The 16,729-nt window shown below is 41.8% G+C and overlaps 1 protein-coding gene across 2 annotated transcripts; it reads right to left on the bottom strand.

The window, feature by feature from the left end:
* Positions 1-562: 562 nt before the first annotated feature.
* nectin4a (nectin cell adhesion molecule 4a) lies at positions 563-16,665 on the bottom strand. 2 transcript variants are annotated; one of them, XM_074623938.1, is made up of 11 exons: positions 16,302-16,665; positions 12,390-12,587; positions 11,693-11,860; positions 10,795-11,073; positions 9,499-9,616; positions 5,385-5,539; positions 5,124-5,283; positions 4,711-4,786; positions 4,367-4,429; positions 3,239-3,409; positions 563-3,101 (listed from the first exon to the last, which is right to left on the bottom strand). In XM_074623938.1, the coding sequence occupies exons 1-11, from the start codon at positions 16,354-16,356 to the stop codon at positions 2,697-2,699; spliced, it is 1,848 nt and encodes a 615-aa protein (XP_074480039.1). In that variant the 5' UTR covers positions 16,357-16,665; the 3' UTR covers positions 563-2,696. The 2 variants fall into 2 exon arrangements, with proteins under 2 accessions (XP_074480039.1, XP_074480040.1); XM_074623939.1 differs by having other exon boundaries at positions 3,263-3,409; positions 16,302-16,505.
* Positions 16,666-16,729: the final 64 nt, after the last annotated feature.

Genomic DNA, 16,729 nt, shown 5'->3' with positions numbered 1-16,729 from the left:
CTTGGGTCCATGTGTACTTCCTGTCAGTTGATTACATTCACATCCACTGCAACCAGGAAAATGCGAAAGGCTCTCTCCAGAGCCAGTGTTTGGTTTGTCCGTTCTGAGCTGCTGTAGAAACATGGCGGACTCTGTGAAGAGGACACAACGATTTTGAGTTTTATACACTAATGAAAAAATATGAATATTATATTCCATTTCTGCTAATAGATCCCTCGAAATGCTACACACTGGACCATTGATACCTTTAACTTTTTTAGTTGATGTTAAGCTTACATGGCGCCTATTCTTGAATTAATTCGTACCGCAAACTTACTGACACACTGCACACCAAGCCCAACAGGACACATAGACTATATGCACCTAGGGAGGAACGGGTGGTTCATAGGATCCACTACTCATTTTGTCCTTAGCACATCAATACGGCTCTTTTTTTTAAATTAACCCCTGCAAAAAGAAATCAGGAATCTCAACAGACAACTCCCCAGCAAACCAGAATAAATATCAGTGTAAATTCCCCATAGTTAGATGACCCAGAAAATAATTTTAGTTTGCATCAAAGTTTTACAAAAAAACATGCACTTTATTTTCAACCCATCGACACAAGCTGACACCCATACATAGCCCTTAAAATGATTGAAAATCCAGGAAAGTGACTAGTTTCCAAAATCACAGTGGAATGCAGAGTCTTTCATAGTTCTGTAGTTTTTGCAGTAGGCTCATTCGGGTCCCTGCACTTTCCAGCAGTACACAGCAGGGGGCACTGTCCGCAACAAATACAACCTACATTCACACATAATACCATTCATCATCTGCTGCTCCTACCTGTTGGATGTCAGTAAATCATATATAGGCACACTGTCTTTGCCATGAACTGTCTCATATTTGTGTTGTGTTTACAGAATGTAAATCCAAATCTAACAGTGAAGAACAAAATAATACTTCATATTTGCCAATAAAGCAAAAGTGATATTTTTATATATATATATTTTCCCTTTGGCACATTGTTCCCATATCAGGGCTGTAACATAACCCAATACTACTATATACAAAATGTATCTCCTATTATCCATCTACAGATAAATAATACATGCTTGGTTTTGCCACAATATTAAAGAGGACCTATTATGCGCATTTTCAGGTTCATACTTGTATTTTGGGTTTATACTAGAGCATGTTTACATGCTTTAATGTTAAAAAAAAACACTTTATTTTTCTCATGTCGGCTGTGCTGAAGCACCTCTTTTCACCCTCTGTCTGAAACGCTCTGTTTGAGCTCCTGCCCCGTCTGCTCTGATTGGTCAGCTGGTCCACTCTATTGTGATTGGTCAACCGAACCCAACTTTTTGGACTCCACTTCAGCTCCGCACTAACTAACTTTGTTTGAGGGTGTGCCAAACTAACCGCTCGGTTAAGTGTGTTACTTGGTGACATCACCACATTAATGAAGAAGAGGCGGAACTTCAAGCAAGGCGTTTCAGGCAGTTCAGGAGCAGTGTTTCTGTGGGGGGAGAAGAACTCCCTTTGGTGTGGACTTTAGGCTTTATAACTTTGCAGACCTTTTACATGCACAAAAAATGATAGAACACACTAACGGAAAGGGGAAAGTACAAAAGTATAATAGGTCCCTTTAAAAACCTGAATCAGTCCATGTCAAATTCTTCTTGGAAAGGCATCATCCTGTCTTGGATGTTGAAAAAAATCCAGCAGGCATAAGAAACTTTGCAGATAGGCTGTGTCCACATTTATCGCAGCTTTTTTTCTCGCTCTCTATGGTCCAGATGTATTCACAAAAATAGAAAAGTAGCACACAATCCAGTAGAAAAGAATAAAAAGGTATTTTACAAACACATGTGGACTATATGTAAAAAATAGTGTTAAAGCTTCCATCCTCGTAACATGGGAGCAAGAGCGTGTACGAATTATTTATCTGTATGCTAATTTACTGTTTACTATTTGAATTTAAAATTTTTAAAAATATACATTTTTTGTAAAGAAATCATTTGCACATTTGTACAGATTTACAGATCGCCAAATCACTAGGAAAGATTAGTCGTGTTTTGGCTGTATGAAGTCTTTATCTGATCCAAAATGTCGGAGCGATCAAGTCAAAGACACACGGACAGGAAGACAATATGGAGGTATGCGTGTTGCAGGTGTGGCAAGAGAGGAACAACCCCATGGTTTGGATCGGATCCCAAACCGTTGTGTAAGGGAACTTAACACAGGCACAGCTTCTGATGAACTGAGCACCACTCCAGCATGAATCCACCCTCTGTACAGAGGTGTTGCAATCTATGTTCTCTATGTACCAACTTTCCCACAGCCTCTTCTACCACTCCTGCATTTCCTGATTTCCTACCGTGCATGTCGACATCCCCCAATAAAAGGTATGTCAGCTGCATTCACCTGTTCGTTAAAGAGCAACAGATTGCAAAAGAATATTGTCTGCGATTAAACGCTGTAGTAGCTGCACTGGAAATACTGCGACATTGTCTTTGTTTGTGCCAGTAATCCCTCATTGCTGATCACCAAACATCAGAAGACAGAAATCCAATATCCAGAAATGCCCAGTAGATGCTTTAGAGTAGATTTTTCCTTTCAAGAGTTTATTCTATTGCACCACCACACAATAAAGAAGAAGCAGCATCAAGGTCCAGAGTTGTCCAGTCTTGTACTTATTGTCCAGCTGCCCGCTAAACTATCTGGGCCTTGTGGATCAGGGATGCATGGGGACTGACCAAAGTGCCCACCGCGGGCTTTGGCCGGATTTTGGGTCTGATTGTGCCGTTAGTCTGCTGATAGTGTGCACTGTGAGCCTCGGACACCTGGGAGCTGTTGGTCTCGCTGTCTTGGTCGTCAGGGTGCTCCTGACTGGCAGGACCCCCCAAACCTTCATCTACTTCATCCTCATCGTCTGTCACCGCTGGGTAGTTGCAGCTCAAAGGAGAAGGGTGCTGGTGGTTCTTGGTGACACTTCCTGATCGCGAGCCCCCATCTATTGGGATAATGGCGCTGCCGTTCAGCTGTCTCACAATCTCGGTGGACTGCACCATTGGGAAGGATGATGGCGTGAGGGGAGGGTGGAAACGAGTTTCCTGCTGCAAAGACACAGAGCAGACACTGTTCTTAATTGCATCATTAGGTGAGTATGCAGACGTTAATAAGCTGGGAGATAAGATGCATTCCCTAATTTGGTGAAATCAGGCTTTGACTTGCCCCAGAAATACACACTTACTAAAGAAATACTGCTGTTTCTCACGTATGTCTCCACTCGGAGTCGGTTCTCCTCGTCTCTGTCCAGAAGCCTGTCTCTTCCCCTCCGCGAGTTGTTGTGCAGGACTGGTCTGCCCAGGTAGTCAAACGCTCCCCGTCCACCTGAGAGAGTAGATCGGCTGCAGTGAGCATCCTATCAGGAAAAGACATTTATCAATACTCACTCATACACTGGTTAGACGGACAGATGTTAATGTCTTTTGCACCCTTAATCTAACTATAAAGCAAGGAATCTCTGTCTATATGTGTGTGTGTCCTCCGCATATCTCGAGAACCGCTCATCCGATCGACTTCACACTTGGCGGGTGTTTTGCTAGAGACCCCATGAAGTGCTTTGTTGAATTTGGTGCAATTTGAACAGTTTCAATATTAATAAACTTTGAATAAAGCGCTACAAGCACCCGAATCAACTGTTATCAGGCCATTAAATAGGCGTCAATAGGGGCCTATTACGTTGTAAAAATGAAAGTGAAACTTAAATGCAACACGTTCTAATATGTTGTAAAACTGCATGAAACGACATTTTTTGATCACAAAAAAGAAAAGAAAAAGGCCTCTTTAGGTTTAGGCAACAAATCTACAACTTATTTAGGTTTAGGCAATAAAACTACAACTTCTTTAGGTTTAGGCAGCAAAACTACAACTTCTTTAGGTTTAGGCAATAAAAAACTACTAAGTTAAGTTTAGGGAAAAACATTGTGTTTTTGGTTAAAATAATTACAAACACAAAGACAACTACACCATGTTGGTTTCACATGGGATGCAAACTCCAGTCTCCTGGGTGAAAACCCTGTGTATTGTGTCCCATCCATCATCCCTGGCCTCCACCCCATATGAAGTTTCACACTGTCTACACTACAGTGCCTGACTTCCGCTTCTGCTCCTGCTCCTGTCATAATTACTAAGGTCGCTGTTGTGTTCTTTTATACCTTCTTTCGTTAATTGATCATGTGACTAGATGATAAAACCTACTAGTGGGTGCAGTAGGCTCCTATTGACCCACATCTATGGGGCTTACAGCGACTGATAACGCCTATTTCATGGCCTGACAACAGCCTAATCAACTGGTTAGATAGATATGTAGACTGACCCCGAGGGAAGACAGGCTGGTCCTCATGGTTCCCTCCACCCTCAGAGGGATGTTCTCCTCCGTCTGCAATGAAAAGACACAGAGGGCTTGGTTAGATGTGGGACTGGAAAAAGTCTGTGTATCACAAAACATCCAAACCCACTGAATGACGGATGACAGACGAGATATTTGACTGCTGCAGTATTAGGTATTCATCACAGCGCATATTCTAAATAAGAATAAAGGATTGTGTGAAACATATGGGACCAGCAGCCTGAATCAGGTCGTGCAGACACATGAGAAAACACAAGACGATGCTGCAGTAGGACATGTACGCTCAGAGTGAAAAGAATAATTCAGTATACCGTTCCTCTGGCGTCTGTGCTGACAGAGTTCACTCTCCTGAAAGAAGCCTGTCTGGAGAGAGTGCTTATTTCCTCCCTGTGAGAAACAAGAGGAGAAAAAAAAGAGAGATTTAAATGATTCACTGTGAATTATAAGTTTTAATGTAGTTCATACTGCACATTTTTTATTAAGTTTCCATGCATATTTTTTGCTGTTATTTTGCACATCCAGCACTCATTTATCAACTGACACTTTTTGCTCCTCTAATTCTACTTAACACGCTCTACTGTTGTAACTGTCAGTAGTAATATGCTTAATAGCCCCTGATTTGCTCCATTCTTGGTTATCCTTATTGGCTCAATCTTCCCTGCGGGGATCATTAAAGTTTCATCTCATCTTATCTCATCTTAATTAAAAACAAATCTGGACGTACTTCCTAACAGTCAGCTCCTTCTCCAGCTTCTTGTTCCTGCGTTTGTGGTGGCAAGTGACGATTATGACGATGGTGAGCATCAAGATGAGCAGCCCCCCGGCCACGCCCCCCACGATGATCATCAGCATGCCCTCAATCATGGGCTGCTCCTCTTTAGGTTCTGTGAAGGGGAGAGTCAGCAGTAGAGAAGTTGGCAGGATTAGATGGATCTATTCTCACAGTTAAGTCTTAGTATGTGATGTTGACTTTGCCGTGATCTACCTGCCACGCCAACCTCCATCTCCGCCTTCCCCACTCCCACGTCATTCTTCGCCACACACTGGTAGGTGCCGGCATCTGACAAGCTGAGGGGTCGCCCAAAAGCTAGCGTTCCATTAGGGTGGGGGATCACACCCTCCGGCAACTCTCCCCCCATTCTGCAGACAGGACGAAACAAAGTTACATTATAATAAGTACTTACTCCTTATATAAGTCTTTAATGAACTGTGTAGCCAAAATATAGACACTCAAATCCTTAAGGACAAAAATGTTCCCATTGAAACCCATTTAAACCACAATCATTGATCCCACAGCCATTACAGCATAAAAGCATGCACTCTATTATATCTATTATTCTTTCAATATAGAGCACTGCCTTCAACATTGTAGTTTTTACTATTGTCCACCAGATTGAGCCGTTTTCTCATATTTGCCCTACGGGGCAAATACTTTATCATGTTATTTTCCTGGTTTCCTGCACACACACATAAAATGCATCAAAATCAATGTAGTTTCTAATCAATGATATATCCCAGACTGTGAAAAAAAAGAAAACGTCTTCATAGAAATAACAGTGACATTAAGTAAAGAAACTTAAATTTCTGAAAATGAATGAATATTTGGTAGTTATGATCAGGATTGATGTTAGCTAAAAAATATAACTCATTTGTCAAGTGGAAAATTACAATTTATATTATTTTTAAAGCGGTTTGGGAAGGGGACATCTTTGTCCTCTAAGGTAACATGTGGGTTGCTTTTTTTTAATCTGAAACTGCACAATCAATAAAAATGCATCAAAATCAATGTTGTTGTTAATCATTGACTGTGAAAAAAAACAGCATTTAATACCTATACAGAAATTATTCAATGTTTGTGTTTTATTCATAAACAACAGTACCATTATGTAAACAAACTGGCATTTAAAGGGTTAAAATGTTGAATATTTGTTATTTGTTATTTTTGTTATTTGTCATGACTGAAGTTGGTTAAATGATTTAACTCAGTGAAAGTGGAAAATAATATTAATAGGACATTTTTGTCCTCTAAGAACATCAGAGCAAAGTGAGACACACAGGATTAACACACAGACCTCTTCTTTATAATCTGGTGGTGATCTGACTTCCACATTTTTTTAAATGTCGCAACATCTTCAAATGTCAAGGTTTGTACTATTTTTTGCAGAGGAACTTTAACTGTTAGGGACTGTACACAAATTACTAGGGTGGGGTTGCTGAATACTGAATACCTCTACTCGCCCCCTCCAAAAATAATTGAAATTCATTCCACAAAAACAAAAAATACATAACCCCCTTCTTTTCTGAGCTCCTCTCCTCGCTAAAGATTCACACACAGTTCCTTAAGAAGTTGACATTTCTGTAGGTAGATCAGTTTCCTTTGTTCAGCCATGTTGTCTATGCCTGCACATGTTGACCACACCATCATTTCTGCTTTTTATTTCAAACTAACTGCGAAACAAACAAAAACATTTTTTGAAGGTCAGTTACGTTTGCGTTAGGGATAGGGGTGACTCAGGGAAAATGTTTTAGAAAACCTCGATGAGCAACACAATCCAGGGTGTTGCCTCGGTGTTGTTGTTTTGCGCGCATTTGATTAAATCAGTTGGAACATGCTTGAACTTAATCTCTGTGAACATTATCAGATATATCAGGTGTATTTCCACTATTATAAGATGCTCTGAAACAAACCTTAATGTCTACACTAACCCCTACCACTAGCAGGAAAGAGGAACTGTCTGTTTTTACATATGCAGTACACACACCTCCATGATAACATCTCACACTAATCCACACATTCTGCTTCCTCTTCCTCCTCTCGCCGCCCCTTGACTCACCCCAACCCCCTCTAACCTCCAGTACAGTACCTGCCCCCACTAGTTCACCTCTGTCATCGGGGCCACTCATCCCTTTCCCTTTTTCTTCTTATCCCCCTCTTCCTCCCTCCCTCGTGTGAAACTGTCTCATCTGTCTGCTCTCGGCACAAGCCGCAACACGACACTGTGACACCAGCTATTACTTCACCCACCGCCTTTTATTGACAAAGCCAACAGGTTCGCCCGCTGCTGCTACTTTTGCTGCTGCAGCCGCCGCACATTCGTGTGTGTGTGTTCATGTGAAATGCAAGGAGAGGCTGCTTGTAACTAGAGAGTGCTGACATGGTTCTGTGTGTGTCTGCATGAGTGTTTGTGTGCATGCCGTTTGTCTGGTAATCCTCAGCCTACTCACAAAAACTCATTTTTTACCCAAGGTGTGTTCCAGTGACTAACAGCAAAGTAATATACGCATCATCACCTGGCAAAAACAACTCAAATCAGAAGAAACCTCACCAAACATTTTACTTTCTTTACATTTTTAGACATCTGTGCGTAAGGAATTTCTCGCTTGGGGCCCTAACTGCCACTTCCCAGGATTCCATGCGAACTTCCAGTCACTTGTTGTGGCTCTCACATTTTTCAAGCCAAACTACGCCACACCCTGAGAATACGCACCAAAAGGAAACGGCTTAAAGATGACACCAGGTGACTCAACCAGAAGAAGTCAGGCACCTGAGTCAAACCTTAGTCTGGGTTTAAAGCTGGACAGCAAAGTGCTGCATTTCTATATGACACACACCACCATTTCAATATGTTAGTTTCCACTGAAGCAGCATAATCAGGAGGTGACAATGCCAGGACTTGTTTGGTTAAATCATGGGAGAAGGGTGGAAATCCCCACTACCTTATTATAAGTTATTTCAACCTGAGGTATATAAATGACCAGGCTACATTACCCCACCAGTTCTGATTGGTCAGCTGGCCTACTCCGATGTGATTAATCAACCGAACCAAACTCTTCGGACTCCGCTCGAGCTCCGCTTTAAACTAGCTTTGTTTAAGGGCGTGCCAAACTAGGCCGGTATTATGCAAATGTGTTACTTGGTGACATCACCACGCTACGGAAGAAAAGGCGGGACTTCAAGTGAGGTGTTTCAGGCAGTTCATGAGCAGTGTTTCTGTGGAGGGAGAGGAACTCCCTTTGGGGTGGACTTGTACATTTACAGACCTTTTACACGCACCAAAAAACTATATAACACACTAAAGGAAAAGGAAAAACCACAAAAGCATAATAGGTCCCCTTTAAACATTTGCATTGCCAATTTTTAAAATATTTTTAATCATGCATTATTTACATCCATGTTTATTGCTAGCAGTCTTTTTCACTGCCATTTATGGGCGCATTGCTACGTTTCTTCAACTGTCAATCAGTGGATTAGCCAACTACTAACAGAAAGCAGGAAACGAACAGAGACCCACCCATAAAAACATTGCTCCATAGCGCTACTAGTTGTTCCAATTCCACAGGGTACCTTTAAAGGTGCCGTGTACAGGATTTCACAGCATCTAGCGGTGAGTTTGCAGATTGCAACCAACTGAGAACTACGGTGGCCGACATGAAAACGTGAATGTCCATCTCTAGAGCCTGTGTTTGGTTTGTCAGTTCTAGGCTACCGTAGAAACATGGCGGCTGGCTCCGTGACGAGGACCCGCTCCCTATGTAGATATAAACAACTCATTCTAAGGTAACGAAACACAACGATTCTTAGTTTCAGATGATTATACACTAAAGAAAACATCAATATTATATTCCATTTTCATCCCCCTAATTGTTACACACTGCTCCTTTAACTAACCTGAACTGCTCAAATATATAGTATTCAAGCAGATACTATGCAGGTTTGCTTCAGTTACATCCAGTTTCAGGGTTAGTTTTTTATTTTCCATACAGTCTAATCAGCTCGTGACTCGAAACTGGCAAACATTTCTATTTAAATTGAGTTAATAGTAACAGATGAGTTAATTTCCCTAAACCAATTTTACATTTACAGTGTATGTCAATATTGCCACATGGAGACGTTTTTTACTCCGTTTGACATTTGACTTCTGAGGATGACCTGAGTGCAACCTCGCTGAACAATCTGCATTCTTGACTGGTGGAATTATAGCAAAATAATTGGCGTAATTACTCTCAAAGTTACGAGAAAAGTAACAGTGACCAGACGCATCAGACAGTTAGTCACATGCGTACCAGACAGCCAGAGAGGGAGGCGGGTCCTACTGTACCTGGTCCAGGTGAAAATCTGTGGTTTGGGGTTTCCTCCACTCACACACCTCAGGGCAGCGTTCTCCATACCCACGGACCAGTCTCCACTGTAGCCAGACACCTCTGCATGTGGAGGAACTGGGAGGAAGAACAATAATTGATCAGCTTTGCTCAGTTGAAGCACGTGAGGAGAAAAGGAGGCATTGTTTATCACTTCAAAAAAGGAAAGACCAGAATCTAATGTAGCTTTGGCTGAATGGTGAAGTTTTTAGCTGATGCAAACTGATGTCTCATACTTATCAAAGTTTTTCTGCCAAGGCTTTTTTTTGAGATATGAAAGTAATTCATTGTTCAATAGATATTAAATTCTTTTAATTATATCTATATTCTTGGTAGTTTATTGTGGTCCTTGGTATTTATATGAAGGTATTACTTGCCCCTGCATGTGGGGGCAGATGTAACATTTAACTTTTAGTGTTTCAATCAATATTGTGACTATAACATTGCTTGTAAAACATTTGATGACAGTTAACAAGTACAACACAAATACAAGTTACCTACATAAAAATTGTATCCAAATAGCTCAAGAGGTTTTTGAGTAATCAACTTATTAGACAGGCTATTAAATAGGCGTTATTTGTCGCTATAAGCCCCATAGATATGAGTCAATAGGGACCTACTACACCCACTAAAAGGTTCTATTATCTATTCACATGGTAGAGACCATAGTAATTATGACAGGAGCAGAAGCGGAAGTCAGGTGCTGTAGTCTAGACAGTGTGAAACTTCATAAGGGGTGGAGGGATGATGAATGGGACACAATACACAATGTTTTCACCCAGGAGATTGGAGTTTGCATCCCTTGTGAAACCAACATGGTGTAGATGTCTTTGTGTTCAAAGTTATTTTAACCCAACCATGATGTTTTTCCCTAAACTTAACTTAAAAGGTGTTGTTTTTGTTGCCTAAACCTAAAGAAGTCGTATTGTTATCTAAACCTAAAGAAGCCTTTTTGTTTGCGTTCAAAACATTTCACTGAGTTTTATGTGTTGCTTTTAAGTTTCACCTTCACTTTTACAACATAGCAGGCATAGAAGGCCCCTAATGACCCACATCTATGGTGCTTATAGTGACTGATAACGCCTATTTAAAGGCCTGATAACGATCAAATCGGGTGGAATAATGACATCAAAACCAATAAATGTTACAATTGCCCCAGTCTCCCCCTATGTTTTGAATGTGTCCATGTTTTGGTCGAGCGTGTGTTCAAACCTTAATTTGTATAATGTAACACTATAATTCTGGTGAATACTCACAGTGCACCACCAGCTTGTTGCTGAGCCTGCGGGGGGCCGTTAAAGTCGGATGCCACACCAGACAGTCCAGCTTCTTGCCGTTCATGCTCCTCAGCGGGTGCAGGGAGAACTGCGAGGAGACCGCCCCGTTGTTGTTGGAGCGATTGATGGACTGGCCATTCAGGTCGGTGTCCCAGGAGAGGCGGGGAGGTGGGCGGGCTACAGAGCGACAGGTAGCGGCCTGCCGGTAGTCCATTCCCTCCACCAGAATCACCGGGTCCAGGGAGAAGATGGGATTGGCTGGAGAAGGGGGGATGTTATAATGTTTAGGTCAGAGTGAAGATGATGATGAGAAGTCAACACACTTAGTATTGAATGCACAAATAGACTTAAAGAGATCTTTAAAGGCCCTGTAAACATATTTTCTCAATCAGCTTCTTACTAAGAGCAATTGTCTCTTCCTATCTTTTGAGTGACTGCACCACAGTAGCAGGCAGCGTGAGCAGTAGCATACGATAACAGCGAGTGGGCTAGTGGGAAAAGTCAGGGATTAATGATCACTCGGTCCGTTCGACAGGCTGACCCGGTACATACCGGACACTAAAAAGGGTCATTCAAAAAGATTTATTTGTCCATTTTTGCACATGATGATATCAAAACTTTAACTTTGATTGTTCCTTATTTAGTCATAAACATTTAACGCTATAGAGAATTCAAAGTTTTCAGGGCCTTTAAACTACTTTAACTACTTAAAATTAATAAACTAGTCTGCTAACTTAACTTGTTATTAATAAAATTATCGAACCCAGGTTGAAAAAGTGAAATGGCATGTTCAAAACTATAGCCATGCAAAGAAAAGAAAGGTTGACGGTGAAAACGTGCACTTAAGGATGATTATGGCCATGAGGAAGGGACTCACTCCACACGATGAGCGACATCTCTCTGTCAAAGTTGCCGGAGGGGAAGGTGTTGACGTGGCAGATGTACTTCCCCTCATCGGAGACTTCTGTGCTAAAGACGACCAGAGACGAGTCCTTGGTGGGGTCGCTCTCTTTAAAGCGCACACGTCGAGACCACGTCCCAAACGCTGCAGAGAGGCAGAATAGAGGAAGGAGAAGCAGAGAGTAAGGAGTTAAAAGACCTGTATGAGGAAGATCATTGGATGTGACAAAAAAAATTAAGTCCAGCAAGTGCAACACGGACCTGCAGGGTTTCTTTTGTCACTTTCACTTCCATGCACATGACTGCACCCTTTCGAGAAATTAAATTTACATTCTGAGCATTTAGCTCTTGCTCTTATCCAGCATGTCTCACACAGAAAAGTAACTAAGAATAAACAGTGCAAAAAGAGTCTCTGCACCCGTGAAATGTTCCTGTGATATCGAAGCAAAATAGTCAGTGTCACTCACAGTGCTTAGTTCATTTAACACTTGTGAACACTAGCCTATTTAAAGCTCTATTAGCTCTATGAAACTGACAAATCAACTTGTAATACCACTAGAATATTTGCTCAGTGGAATGAAGAGTGAAAAGGGGAAGTTACTCAATGTGAAAATATTCTTTAAGAAACTTTTTTTAGCATGCGTCAGAGAGAATGTCACTAAGCCACAACCGACCTGTCTGTCCATCAGTACGGTGTGCGACGATGATCTGTTCCTTGGGACGATCGGGTTGCACCTTATACCAGGTGACCTGCACCACAACATCTTCACCGGTGGCCTGGTAGCGACAGGGCAGCAAGGTCTCCTCCTCCGCCAGGGAGCGTATGGGATCGTTTGAAGGGAGATCCACAAAGTCTCCCTGTATCGCTGTAACTAAAAGAGGAGAGGGATGGGTTAGTAATTGCATCCAATGAGTGCTCAAGAGATATACTAAGACTAGAATCAGTGAAGGAGATCCTGCAATTGGCTTGTTTCAATGTGCAATCCAGTGACGCTGCGCTCAACACTAAATCCCTACCAGCGCTACCACATCCTTGACAGTGACCTTTGACCTACGAGTGTATATGAGGAATTTAATAGTATGAGACCTATGAGTAGATCACTCGCGAACTCCGATCAAACGGTCAAACTAGGCAGCACATCAAATATGAATCAATATTCTGTTACTGTAATGCCTATTTCTCTCCTCAAATGTTGTCAGAAACATCTTATAGTGTCCTGTTTAGCTGTATAATGAGAAAGTTTGTGACCCGGCAGCCATGTTGAGATCAAGTTGAGGAAATACCAAGCACCGCTCACATGGCTGGAGCACAGCCAATAGGAACGCTCTCTCTCTCTGAAACGACCTGTGATTGGCCAAAGTCGCTATATTTAAAATATGTTCACCGTTTTATCTTGCCATCAGACAGCCCTTTCCGATGCAAACTAAACTGAAAGTGAAACTTGTCTATGCTCTCTTCAAAGCCACCAAACAGTATAGAAAAGTTTCACTTAAAGTTCTGTAAAATATTCCGAATATACTGTACACTTAAAGGGATATACATTTTTGTAGGCGAGCCTTTCTTTAAGATGGCTAAAATACATTTTGCTGGTGCCCCCATCCACAGCAGTACATTGCTGTGCTATAATGTCGGTGCTCCTGTCTGCTTGTCCAAGCTGGGGGCGCACCGTCCACCATCTACTGTAAGTAATACACCTATACTATAGATAATACAACCCCACTTCAAAACACCCAAACCCTCCCTTTAATGTCTACAGAATGAGGTGAAAATATCACGGCATGCATGGAAATACAAATTCAGACTTCAAGGATTGGATTTCAAGACAATAGGAGCACAGACGGGGCTGTAAAAAACAAGGAATCCACACAGAGTGTGGACAGACACGAGGGAGGAGAGAGAAAACAAGCTGTCTATCAGTAGAACAAGTGAAGATATGTCGCTCAACTAGTTGTTCGAGATAAGCTTTCAAAGCAAACTAACAGAGGGTAACCTCAGTGTCTGGACAGAGCGAGACGTTTAAGGCCTCAGGAAACATACAGGACATAAAATACACACAAAGTGCGTCTGTAACACTATAAACCACAAACGCTAGCATGCATACTCTCTTTGTTTCACTGCTTTTGTCTCCTTCTGTTTGATGTCTCCTTACCAAGAAGAAGGCACGCTGCTAAAATACAATTCTGTTTTGTGAAGCTAATGCAAAATAAGTGTAATGTTTGCGATCTAAAAGCCGGGGCAGGTGATTCATCATCACAGTGTATTATTATATTGCTGCTCTTGGCATCAGGCTTGTGTTGTTGCTGGTGATTGATTCTCTTTCAGAAGGTGCGGTTTCCTGATGGACTGAAGACTGAAGGAAAACAGCTTGCATGGAAAATAAATTTCAGCAGGTGGTTTAATCCCAAACACTAATGATATAATGATATATCAACTCACAACATGACAGACCATCTGCATGCAAGCTAAAATACAATATGGCTGGTCTTTTCATCAGTCTAAAACGGCCTAATCAGTAAAGATTCGCCTCTTGAAGCATTTCTCTCTGATCACTATTCTCACTGTTTGCTATTACAAACAGTAGCCTATAGTTATTGTCCTGTAGACAGCAGTTCTAACTTGTTTTTACTGATCACTTAGCCTGCTCTGAATTTGTTTGCATAAGTCTACATTTTCAGGTTTCATGTTGTTTGATTAAGATCTAGTTTTGAGTCACCAAGAGTCTACAGTCATGCTAGAGCCTCTGTGATGCTGTACTTGCAGGCACAGCAGTGCGTTGAGCTAAACGCTAACGTCAGCATGCTGTTTAACAGGTCTAATGTTTACCATGTTCACCATCTTAGTTTAGCATGTTAGCATACTAACATTTGTTAATAGATTGCTGCAAGATTGAGTCCAAAACCAAGGCCGGAGGAAGGAGGCTGGGACACGGACAGACACGGGTCTTGGGGTATGGGGTATGACACTTGCACAGTGTAACTTGAGCTGCGATCGTGCGTTGCGATTGGCTCAATTTCGGCGAGTGCAGACCAGATTTTACTGCGCATGTATTCTACCGCAAAGAATTGACGCTTGACCCAGCCTCTTTCAATAGGCCTTTCCTGAAACCTGGAAATGAGTTAGCATTTTAGCACTTCCAGTTCCCTTGTCTCGAAGTCAATAGATGCCTGAAATAAAGTCTGTGGTTAACACAAGATTAAGATTTTCACGTCTAGTTCTATGACATAAAATACATCAGTAAACAGCGTACACCACTTGCGAATTTCATTCATCACGTTGAACCGCATCAAACACGGAAAAGTCCATCTCTACAGCCTGGTTGCGTTTATACTCACATTCTTGCAAACTATTCTAACTCAAACTTTCCAACTTGCTTTTGAAAAAGAGATAAGCCCACAAAATCAAATTACAAGTTGGAAGCTTAGCGGTGGTGACGTTGAAGTCATGCGACCGTGCCAGCGTAACCAGACGTGGTTACCGGGATTGTCCCGGTTTCAAGCTGGGTGTCCCGAGTCCCGACAAATATCTGTCTGTACTCAAATGTCCAAATGTTTTCAACAGTCACTCTGTAAAATGAAAATGAAGTGTTACCAACAGATCTCATGTGACTCAGAGCGTTATACTGTCCGTCACACATGTGATTCTGTTGCATCACACTGATTTCGTCATTTGCAACACGTTCACACGTTTGGGTGTTTGCGTGTATCGGCCTCATACTGAGCAGCTCTTACAGGTGATTCAAAACCTGATGTGGGAGAATCTGTTGAGATATGTCAGTGCGTAGGATGTGATTCATGCATTTACCAGCAGACCTGATGAGTGTACTCTGCAGACAGGTGTGTTTTTCCATGGATATGTGTGTGTGTGTGTGTGTGTGTGTGTGTGTGTGTGTGTGTGTGTTTGTCACCCTGAGGTTTAAACCATACGGAATCTGCCTGTGCTGCATTACTGGAATAACACTCCCATTTTCACTTTTATTGCCTGATATATTGTGTAAGAATTCACATTTTTGGCATCACCTATTTGATAAACTGGTTAAGGCATAATAATACATTGTGTAATACTGTAAAAACGAAACAGTAGAAAGATGTTTTGAGGCAGACATGCATAAGCTTGCAACATGTACACACACATTTACTCTTGAGCATACACAAGGAGGGTCCATGCAGTTCCTCTGAATCCGAAGGAGGGGAATTGATCTACACAGCAACCTGTTTTTCCAGAAATATCAGACAAGTGTTTTTTTAACGGCACTGAGTTAAGTCTACCCTTAAGTCAAGCTGGTCCCCTGCGCAGAGAGTACAAAACATAGCTTGTGAATATGCATGAGATACTTTTGGTCATCTTTCATAAGTGAGAAATACTTATTTTTGTGTAATTTGTAATGTTCTCCTCAACATTACCACACAGATATTCAGTCTGTCACTATAGTATGATGAACAGGTCTACAAGAGCACATAATAAGGTCACTACATACTCATTGTTGAGTTCTGCATGCGTTCTATGGCCCTGAAGGAATATCATATCTGACACAAGACCAAATAAAGACACTTCACTTTGGACAGACTGCATGAAAAAGCCTTCTTACCAAATATCCAGAGGACACAGAGACACACAGACAGTCTGTTCAACAGAGGTGTCATTCTTCTCGGCAGTTGCTGTTAACTGTGCAAAATCTGGGACGACTTCAGCACTGAACTAAAGTTCATCGATCCAGGTAAATGGTATCCTTAATGACAGGTATGAATGAAGCACTGAGGTGGAGTCATGCCTCCATCCTTGATCCCCTTCCCAAGTCTCGTCCCGTAGAAGAAATATGAATAGTTATAGTTGAATAAAGTCCTTGTTGAAAGTGTAAATCCTCTCTGTGTTGGTTTGTCAAGCGCACGCCATCATGTTTGCCCTTTAGAAAAAAGAAGGCGCAGCTTTACCTGTTTGGCATACACCTGTTTGTGCTACACCTCTCTCTCTGTCTCTCTCTCTCTCTCTCAGACACACACACACTTACCCACAAGC

Source organism: Sebastes fasciatus, chromosome 22, assembly GCF_043250625.1.
Source record: "Sebastes fasciatus isolate fSebFas1 chromosome 22, fSebFas1.pri, whole genome shotgun sequence".
NCBI classification, from domain to species: Eukaryota; Metazoa; Chordata; class Actinopteri; order Perciformes; family Sebastidae; genus Sebastes; species Sebastes fasciatus.
This window is presented reverse-complemented; position numbering and strand designations above follow the sequence as displayed.